The sequence below is a fragment of the Acomys minous genome, assembly GCF_964271855.1.
Source record: "Acomys minous genome assembly, chromosome: 6".
NCBI lineage: Eukaryota > Metazoa > Chordata > Mammalia > Rodentia > Muridae > Acomys > Acomys minous.
Window position 1 is genome coordinate 12,591,334 of NC_140487.1, and position 11,167 is coordinate 12,602,500.

The 11,167-nt window shown below is 39.4% G+C and overlaps 1 protein-coding gene across 12 annotated transcripts in view; it reads right to left on the minus strand.

The window, feature by feature from the left end:
* The window catches only part of FOXP2 (forkhead box P2), a gene marked incomplete at its 3' end in the record, with an annotated part of 541,625 nt that overhangs the window by 59,773 nt on the left and 470,685 nt on the right, over positions 1–11,167 (minus strand). For 9 of the 12 annotated variants that reach the window (XM_084784956.1, XM_084784962.1, XM_084784963.1 and 6 more), the window contains 3 exons: positions 4,626–4,763; positions 3,322–3,540; positions 1,586–1,784 (listed from right to left, as the gene is read on the minus strand). In XM_084784956.1, coding sequence (XP_084641082.1) covers positions 1,586–1,784; positions 3,322–3,540; positions 4,626–4,763 — 556 coding nt within the window. The remainder of the gene's footprint in view (positions 1–1,585; positions 1,785–3,321; positions 3,541–4,625; positions 4,764–11,167) is intronic. The other 3 variants (XM_084784953.1, XM_084784955.1, XM_084784954.1) reach the window with 2 other exon arrangements.

Sequence of the window (11,167 nt, forward strand, 5' to 3'; positions counted from 1 at the left end):
GCTTGTAACCTCAGCATTTGAAAGGCTGAGCCATAAACATTGTTCCTGAGGTCAAGGAGAGTCTGTGCTACGTAGTGATTTTTCAGACCACCATGGGCTACAGAGAGAGACCATGTCTCACTAAAAATAGTGAATAAGTAAATTTTCTGCACAAACTAAGCATTGCTTTTAGAATCTTTATTTTCCAAAATTTCTCTATTAAATGGATTTTAGTTTTCATATGACCTGTGAAAATTAAAGTAGAAAAAGTAGTGAAAGATAATTCTATCCAAAACCAGCTCAAGAAAATCCATGATTGCATTGAATTTATATGTCTTTTGAAAATCTTATTTCTTCATTTTTCCTCTGATCATATTTAATTTTTTAAAGAATCATAATTCATGAATGGAATGTACATTTCTGAGATGATATTGGCGTTTATTCCATTTCTTTCTGGATAAGTATGAAAAGTGGGTCTATGGCTAGGCTTTCTTTAAATAAATAAACTTTGTTTTTCTGGATTTCCTGAGGAATGCTCCAGACAAGTGAATTAGAAGATTTCAAGCTAAATGAAGGAGAAAAATCTGGGAGAAGCTATGAAAAAGGAAAAGTTATTTCATAAATAAAATGTTCATTACAATATTATTAATTTTATTGACTATCAAACAATGGCCATGTGCAATGTAAATATTGGATTTTGCTTGTCTAATTTCAATTTTTATATTAAATTGTTCTTGCTGGTCTTGTGTGTTTTACAGAGCAGGTAAAATGTGTGGCAAACACTAGTAAGAAATAAACTCCTCTGTTATAGATACAATGAACTTGAATTAAAATTCACTTGTATAAATGAACTTTGTCATTCCAAAATCCAAATGCAAATTAGAACATCCATTCACAAAGATTAACAATACTTAACTTTTACCTTAACTGAGAACTTTAGCTATTACTTTTCCATCTTTCTTAAACTTCTTTTCCCAAAGTTGAGAATAGTACACATATCTAACTACATTAGAACACATGTATACAAATTATAATATGGTCAACAGCATTTCAAACTAAAATTTATATTAAATGTATAGGGAATCTGGCAAAATGCTAGTACTGTAAACCTATGGCATGGTTTCGCATGGACTTCGCATACCACAGATCTTTCAGTTGCTCTACAGACTCACAGAGCTTGTCTGTTTGTGACTTTAGTGCCTAGATTAGGAATCTGTCTTTTCATCATTGCTTACCAAACTCATTATCAGCTCATGGCAAATGGAATATTGCTGCTCTTCCTATGCCTACGGTTCCTCTTGTATATTCAGCAGTGCTTCGATTGCATTGCCATATACACGCTTTCTGCCTCTAAGACTAATTGATAGACGTGTAATATTTAACAAAATGCTTGAGATAGTTTTGCTATTCCTTTGAAAGCAGTGTGTAGCATAATTCCGGAAACCATAGCAAGCGAGTCACATGACCATAGTAGCAGTCATGCGTCTGCTACCAACTTGAAGGGCGTAACCCAAAATACCTCAAGGTATAAGGTAGACCCACACGAGTATGAGATGGTAGAAAGCGCAAGAGCAGAAATGAAGTACTTGCAGCATGTCCTCTATACCTTGCGGCAGTGACTGGACAGGGAGGGCCGCTTGGCCGGGTGGGATGGAGATGAGGCCCTGGCGCTGAAGGCTGAGCAGATGTTGCTGCTGCTGCAGTTGCTGCATTTGGAGAAGCTGCTGCTGGAAGACAAGCTGCTGCGCGGCCAACTGCTGCTGCTGCTGTTGCTGCTGCTGCTGCTGCTGTTGCTGCTGCTGTTGCTGTGGGTGCCAGAAAATGCGACCCAGTCAACAGCGAAGAACAAGGTGCTTATAAACCACTCTCACACACAGAGGCATGCTTCCTTCCTTGCCCAGATGTGTTCTTGATCATCCCACGGTCAGAGTCCGGAAGCAGATTGTATGCAGCTTCTAGGTTTTCAGCTGCCTGCTTCTTGGGAGTTAAACAGCGTCAAGGAACCACGGAACTCGCACTAATGGTACCGAGCAAGGTTTACAGACAGAATCTATCAAGGGTTCAGAGATTTAGAAACCAGTTCACCACTGACGATTGTACGCTTAGTTAGACAAAAGTAATAATGCTTTATAGAAGTGGTCAACTTCCACAATACTCTCACTTTTTCCCAACTAAGATTTGTGTGTGTGTGGAGGTCCACGGACGTGGTCTCTAATGATAAATTAGTGAACTCAGATGGAGCTCACAGGACAGGCATATTAACTCTCTCACTCTTCTCTGTTTTCTTTTTTGAATACATTAAAGGAGGAATCATGTGCAAGGCAAAAAAAAAAGTGCCCTTATTATAAAGAAAAGTCTAACTTCCAGTTTTGTGAGGCATTACAAGACAAACCCGAGTTCTTTGGACTCGGGAGGGTATGAGATGGCAGTCACACTTCAGAGGACGACAAGCTGTGTGGAAGACCTTTCCTTTTTAGTTTGGGGAAAAGAGAAACTTCTGATGCGCTCACTGGAAAACAGACTGCATAATGGAGCAAGTCATGTGGATTGCCCAAAGCCTCTGAGAAATGAGGGAGCAATTTCCATTCTGTAGTTGATGGCTGTCTGAAATTCTATTCACAAATCCAAACAGAAACAAAACCTCAGGAGGTCAAAACTGTTTCCTGTACGTTTTTGCATAATGGGCAGCTGGAAGACAACAGCCCTGATACCTGCTGATCAATTTAACTACTTCAACATGTTTTGTTTGTATTATGTTTATATTTGATGCAGTTTGCTGACAAGTGCAAGCTAGGCCCGAGAAGCCGGCTTGTCAGTTTGATTTATGAGCATATCAAACGGTAACTTTCTACTCGCCACTCCAAGCCTACCCTAGCAGTTCATTAATCAGGGGCCTGTGACTTTGAAATCTGTGCTCAACCAGTTGTTCTCCGTAGTCTCCCTGCCCCTCAACAATGGGCTACATTTGCAAACACATCTTGGAGGTGGGTGACTGAGAAAAATACGGTTCCCTCCCCAAGTTGGATTCTCCGTGACCACAAGATAATCAGTACTTTGCTGGGGCACACAGCTTGCTCTTTGTACACTGTGATTCATTAGTGGACATTAGACGACAGCCAGCAATGGATTGTGACTCTCAAGTCCCATGCTACAAAAAAAAAAAAAAAAAAAAGGAGCGCACAAGAGGCCCACTGTCGCTGTTATTAAGCTCAGTGAAAATACAGAACACTGCATATTTGACAGCAAGTGCCTTGTTACAGGGAGATCTGAGACAATCCTCGCCTCTCAAAGCGCCTTCCCAACCCTGTGCTATTATGCATCAATGAGATAACTAGATCCTACCTCTTTTGCTTGCTTTCCAGGATGTTGCTGTTGCTGCTGCTGCTGCTGCTGCTGCTGTTGTTGTTGTTGCTGCTGCTGTTGCTGCTGCTGCTGCTGCTGCTGTTGCTGCTGCTGTTGCTGCTGCTGCTGTTGCTGCTGCTGCTGCAAAAGCTGAAGATGTAACTGCTCTTGCTGTTTCTTGTAAAACTCTTGTAGTTGTTGCTGAATAAACCATTTTGACTTTAATAAATAAAGGCAAAAGTTTCATGTATTATAAATGTCCTAAACTCTTCTAGACTGACATATGGTAGAGTAGCCATTAAGAGTCACCTCACCAAAAATAAATAAATAAATAAATAAATAAATAAATAAATGTAAAGAGACAGCTCTACATACTTTTCTCCCCAAGGCAGCTCTGAAAATTTCCAATCCAGAATCCAAACAAATCCTGAACAAAAGGATATAGAATATCTGTACTCTAAAGGCTAGAACCAAAGTGAATACTCTACATGACTACATCTGAAGTCCCATTACAACCTAAGAACTGTCTGGGCTCCAGTCCTTAGATGGGTCAAACATCAGCCCCACTGAAGCAGGATGTCATATTCTCACCAGAAAACAGCTTAATCTAGCAGTTTAGCACAAGGTATGCTGGAAATCTATGTCATTTTAGGCACAATCAGAGTCAGGAGCAAAGTAAGTAAGACTTCAGGTAAAACACATTTTTTTCTGCCATAGAAAGCAAGTGTCACATTTGGAATCTATTTATAGATACTCAAGCCTTTAGTAAGCTGAACAGTAGGTCTATTGTGTGTATTATCACAAAAATGTCATGAACTTGCTGTTAGCCTGCCTAATTTTATTCTAATAAGCAGATTCTTTTTTTTCTTAAATGATGACTATACTCTGGAAAAGAAAACTTGGGGTTCTGCTTTTGGCATGTACTGTCTACAAAGTAGTCTTTTTCCTATTTATTGAAACTAAAGCAGGTGCTAAAGTGTCATGGATTTTAAAAGCAACAATTATGTAGTATCTTCGTATACACCTTGCAAATCTAAAAGTAAATGTATTTAAGAATACTCAAACACCAAGTCTTCTATTTTATACTTTGTCTTCTCTTTGCTCTTGTTCTAGACTTGAGTTCCTTCAAAGAGACTAAGTGACTTGTATGCTCATATATAGCTCTGCAATTGCAGGGTGACATTTCTGTTCTGACATGCTTATCGGTTGTTCTGATATCAGGTCCAATCAGCCCACTACACTGCCAGCAGGGTGTGTGTTCTCTTGAGCTGCATCAGAGTACCAAAGCAGGTAACCCACATTACCTGCTGCAGCATCACTGCCTGCTGCTGCTGGAGGAGGGCCTGCAGCTGCTGAGGGGACAGGACCTGCTGCTGAAGGATCTGCTGCATCTGCTGAGGAGTGATCACCTGGGGGGTCATCATGGCCACCGACACAGGCACCTGACGTGGGGAGAAAAGGAAAGGCGGTCATAAGTCACGCTCTGCTTATCTTCGCATGACTATGTAACATTTGTTTTTAAGTTACTCAGCAGTTACCGGGGCCCCAAGTCCTGTATATTTTCTGTGGTTATAACTTCAGATGACTTTGACCGTAGTTTTCCAGGGGCACCAGAGCTTACCAGGCTCTGACTTCAAGTTCTATATTTCAAAGATACTAGCACAAAGGTGTTGGAACTTTGGGTAATATAGCTGGAAATAAATAATTTCATAGGAAGATTCTCATAAGCTCATTACTGAGTCATTTCAATGTCTCACTGCTGCAACTGAAAGACGTTGGAAATGTTTTAAACGTATCATTTAAAAAGTTAAATAATTAAAAATGTACCTATAAATAACTAGTATATATAGTCTTACAGAGAATATGTATATATATTGTATTGATATAACATAATTAACACTAAAATTTATACCTATTGATAGCCCTTCAAAATACATATGCTGAGGGAAAAGGCTGAGTAGGTAGACTTGCTGGCCTCGCAGACCAACTGTTGGACTTTGTTCTAGTCCCACATGATGGGAAGAAAGAACCAACCCCCTCAGGTTATCCTTATATTCCATATGAGTGCCATGACATGTACGTGCGCATGTATACACTGAGGCACATACACATACACACGAGCACAGACACACGCATGCGCTCACATGTGTGTGTGCGCACACACACACACACACTGTATATAAATGGAAATCAAAAAGACAAAATTGGACACAGAAATAGATATGAATAAATAATCACTTGTAGTAAGCAATATAGGAGTTTTTCTAGACATGCATGAGTTTGCGTGAAGATATCTGAGGAAACTGGTTCATCAAAAGACAGAATAATGAGACTAGGAGTCTAATTTCTTCTTTCAACATTTTCCTATTACAGGCCCCTAAGTTATACTAGAAAGTCCAGAAATCTGAAGATTATTCAGAGCTTCCCCATTAGAGTTATGACAACAACAATCAAAATATTTTGTTTAAACTTTTTTCTCATTTTTATCCTCAAAAAGTTTCTGAGGACGAAAGAGGTCAAGGGGAATACAGGAGGCAGAGGAAGATAAGCAGGAAAAAGAAGGAAGGGAGGAAAACAGATGATAAGGAAAAGAAGTGGGGAGAGGCTTCTAGAGAAAGAAAAGATACAGAGAAACCAGGGAGGGTAGCAGAGGCATGCAGGGAGGTTTTGAGGTCAGAGATGCAGGCTCAGGCAGTGCTGGGTGCTCTGCTGAAGGCCTAGCTCTGAACCAAGCAGCTCACAGGCAAACAATGTAGCGGCTGGCCACACTGCAACCTTTGAGAAAATATTCACTTTGTCTCCCTTAGGATAAATTAATAAATAAAGCACCACTTTTACTGTAAATGAAAGATAGTATTTATATAAGTAACTGTTTTAGAACATATTTCCAGGACAATGTGTCTTTCAAAATAGAAAATGATTAATAGGCACAGTTCACAATTTTTCATAGTAATTTTGGATGTGGTTCATACTTTTCTAATATGACACTTAACAATAAAAAGTGAGAAATAATTAATGAAAATGTGGTCAAACGTGGAAATAAAGAAAACAAAAAAATTCCAGAGTGAATTTCTTCTATTTCAAACAAACAAAAAATAAAAATACATTTATATTTAACACTGAAGAATAGCCGTATAATCTAATTTCTCCATCTTGGCAAGGTGAAATACAGATTGATTTGATTTTACTGTATGTATATCATGGGAAAGAAGCAATATGCCAAAAATAATTCAGTGATTTTCAAAAATATTTCTGAATTAAAGAATATATAAACATATATTGCTATCATTAAAAGTAAATAGAGTGAGATGCAGCAGATTGGGTATAGAGAGATTTAATTGAAGGAAGGCAAGGGAAGAAGACTTAGGGTTCGAGTGGGCCATGAGGAGAGGGAGAGAGGCAGAGAGAGAGAGACCCCTGAGAGAGACCCCAAGAGAGAGAGACCTCTGAGAGAGACCCCTGAGAGAGAGACCCCTGAGAGAGAGAGATCTGAGAGAGAGACCCCTGAGAGAAAGAGAGAGAGAGAGAGAGAGAGAGAGAGAGAGAGAGAGAGAGAGAGAGAGCCCTGAAAGAGAATGCAAAAGAGAGAGGTGAGAGACAGGAGTAGCCAGTTGGCTCTTCTGTATCTGGTGCCTCTGGAACACACCTGGTGGAGGGTAGAAGATGATGATGTCAGAGGTTGCTAAGCAACCTAGAGGCAGAGCAGATCTGCTAGCAGATCAGCTTGTGAACTAGTGTGTGTGTGTGTGTGTGTGTGTGTGTGTTATTATATTTCAATGTATCATAGTAAGTAGCAGCCTGAATTTGTGATCTAAAGTCAGCCAGTTGGAGACTAAGAAAGGAAGATCAGGAACTTAGCACCTTAGCCAGACCTGTGTTTCAAAATAAGAGTAAGTGATTGTCCTTATGTATTTCTGAGTGCTTTCGTTATTTAAAAAGTTACAAAGTTGTCAGTTTAATCACCTTTTCTTTGATAAGCAAAAAGAACAGTTCAAATAAATGGTTCTTGAGGAGGGGGAGTTCAGTCTACAAAAATGCATCCTTTTCCTACAATCATTCAGCTTGAAATCTCTTCAAGGGGCTGGGAATCAGACAGCAACTCTGGGATAGAGAAGGCCAGTGTGGATAGATAGATAGCACAAAGATAGAAGGAAAAGAAAGCACAAGGGAGGGAAGGGAGGAAGGGAAGGGACGAGGGAGGGAGGGAGGGAGGGAGGATGACAGATTGTCTGGAACACACACATCTGTATATAGATATTTTGCACAAATGTGCACCTTCCATGAAGGTGATCACTTCTTGAGAATCTTATTGCTTTCTTGACTAGCTGACCCCTGCTACTGTTTAGTAATCACTTGATTATCTAATTTCACTTAAATATGTGCATTTCTCCGAGTAAACCTGTTCTGTGCATTATGTTCACAAGAGAACTTTCTAGGGTAAGCCTATAAATGGAGGTGTGCCCTGTGTCCCAAGCTTACAGTCAGGTTCCTCCTGAGAAGTAGGATAGGACTTTGTAATTTTATGCTGTTGTGCCTGACTTAGTATTTGGCCAAAGTAAACTGTCTGCTGTCTTTACAGGTCCAATGATTGTTAGTCAGTCCTATCACTGTGCACAATAATTTAATTTTTAAGCTTCTAATGGCTTGTGAGTTCCTTACAGAGTGCTATGATACAAATGTACCTGCCACATCATGGCCATGCTGAAGATTATATATATGCATAGGTCACATACATGGAATGCATTCACATTTTAATTTGATTCTGAAAATCTACCATCTGAAAGATAAGCCAATTAACACACAACTGAATTCTCTACTTTCCTAAATATGTACCAAATACATCTTAAAGATCCTAACAGAGGTAGGAAAATGTGTCTGAACAATTTATAACATTTAATGAAAACTGCTATAATCATCTAAATCCAAATATAAGCATGTGTGTGTGGTGTGCACACATGCGTATGCATGCACACACACACACAGACACACATACACACTGAAATCAACCAACTAGACAACAAACTAAACAACCAAAAAACTGTTGCTATCAATTATATTTTGTTTTCAGATTTCTCAGTAGCCTTATGCAAAAATAACAAAATATAAAAAATATACAATGTGTCCATTTCTGTGATTAATTTTAAATGACACATTTTCTTTATTACCTGTATCTCAGTTCACTTACTATAGAATTGTGTGTTTGCCATCAGGAGCTACCTAGGAACTCACTGACAAAAAGAAGAATGACTCCTTGAGTGCGTGTAGAATTCTTAGTAATAGGCTGTTTATTATATTTAAAAAAATAGTATCACACTGAAAATTTTCTGGATTCACACATAGCTATAGATCTCTAGAGGAATTCACAAGCTTAGTATTAATCCTACTAGCAGATTTTTCTACAAGCTCTAAAACTTGATTACTGCAAAGATCCCAATGGCTGTCCAGTTCATTCAATGAAATCTAGTTCACTATCTGTGGCGCAGAGGTGAGGAGGGAGACCCGCGACACTCTCTGTGAGAAAGGCAGAGCAAAGTCTGATGGGTATACCTTAGTGAGTGTACTAGGAAATACGAGGATATCAGCTAGGCTCTTTAAGAGTGAAAGAAAGAAAACAGTCTACACATCTGAGGGGACTTCTCTCACCTTGCATTTGCTACACTGACAGAGCTAAAACTTACAATGATCTACCACACATGGAGTCCCATTTATCTTTATTTTGTCACCAGACAAATTAAGCAAGAACTGAATGCTTTGCTCCACCAATGAGCACCAGATAATGGAAGACAAGATAGAGCTATGGATACTGAAATGAGAGTAGGAAATTCTGAGATTGTCTCGCGAGGAGTCAGATGTTAAAAGGGAAAATATAGGCATTATTCTCCAGTAAGTAGGAGATAAATTTAGGTTATTTGAAAGTACGTATATAATAAATGTATTTGTGAAATCTTTCTACTCCTCATTTAAGGGTCAGAAAGTTGTTAGGACAGACACACTACCAAGACCACATCTCTCTTCAGGTCAATCTAAAAAGAGACTGTAGGAAGCCGGGCGTGGTGGCGCATGCCTTTAATCCCAGCACTCGGGAGGCAGAGGCGGGCGGATCACTATGAGTTCGAGGCCAGCCTGGTCGACAAAGTGAGTCCAGGACAGCCAAGGCTACACAGAGACCCTGTCTCGAAAAACCAAAAAAAAAAAAAAAAAAAAAAAAAGAGACTGTAGGAGTCATAAAAATGAACAAAAAAATTGTTTGACAAAAGCATGGTGCCTTATTACAACTGAGTTTCATAGCAGCATTTCTGTAAGTGTTGGGTTTGCACATTAAGCGAATCACTTAATTAAACATCCCAATTATGTGTGGGTGATTGAAAAGGTTTTCAGTGTGATGTCAGTCCAATACTTTAATAAATGTGAGCTGGAAAATGTAGTCACAACCTGTAGACGAGAGTTACAGTGGAAATCACCACGCCTGGGTGACAGTGTCCACTACCTCCCAGCTCACGAGCCCTGTTTTGTTTGCTTCAGATACTCAGACAAAGGAAGTCCTGACCTTTCTGCCTTGGCACTTTAAAAAAATGTGACTCCTGTGTAATCAATGCAAAACAGAGCTTCACATTATAGTTCTGTTCTGATCATAACAAACGAGGGTAGGAGATGTCTGATCAATGCTTTCTGCTCTTTCCTGATTTACACCTGCAGTTTACTGTCACATAACAAATGATCACACTGAATTGACAGGTTGTGTCCAAATCCCAAGTTCAGTTGCAGGAATAATGCCTATCATAATAATTGCTTTCCAAAAGCTTCCTGGTTTCGTGGTATTCAAGAGAACTGACAACGAACTGAGTAGTACTCTCAAGCAAGCTTTTATCAAGGACTGAGAGGAGTATTTAAGGAGATCTGGGGTGGACAGTGCCTAGTGCAATCCAATGCCGTCTCTTGGCAGCAGAGAAAGTGTGGCAGGGACAACAGAAAGCAGCAGAGTGCAGCCACAGCTGTGAGCATCCTTTGACTCACAATATTTACCTCTGCTTATTTTTCGCCCTAATTTTTAAGACATGAATTTTAATATTTAGCCATGCAGCTATGCTTTGCTTTGGGAGGTAGTTTGCGCAACTTTACCTTTCTCATAGTCTCAAGCAAACATCTCAGCAGAGGGTGTACCCTGTCCTTTATAACACTGGAAGGGATCAGGCTGCTCATACAGGCATGTCGCTGCAGAGATTACAGACGAGGGGTATATAATATGCTATACCATATGTTTAAAGGCCAGACATGCAACTTCTAATCTCACTCTGGCTAATCAAGCTGCTCAGATTATTTTTGCATACTTCTTTGGTTTAGGCCTTGACATGCCCTTGTTTTTCTTTCTTCTCAAAGCTAAAGTTCCTCTCTTTGATTAGCTGAAACATTTGCATGGTCACTACACATTTTTCATTTTATAAATCATTATGCATTAGCAGTCTTGATCGCCTAGCTTGACTAATCCTGACGAACTGAAATCACAGCTGAAGGTCAAACTCCATCCCAGTGCACATTCATATTCAAACAAATCTGCACCATTGTTCATTAGACTCCTCAAACCGTTGGAAAGAAGTTACTGCATATCTTACCCTTACTCTTATTCTTTTCAAACTTAACCTACACAACGTTAATGCTTAGACAGAAAAGAGCAGAATACAAACAAAATCAATAACACTTCTCAACTGAAGTGTCTGCTTTCGGTTTAAGTTCTGAAAACCTGAATATCATCAGTAATTACATAGAATAGTGCTGAGCTAATAAAGGGAAGAAGTGTACCCTATTAAGTGGTATATTCATAAACAAAACTGCTTTTCTTTCTTTATAT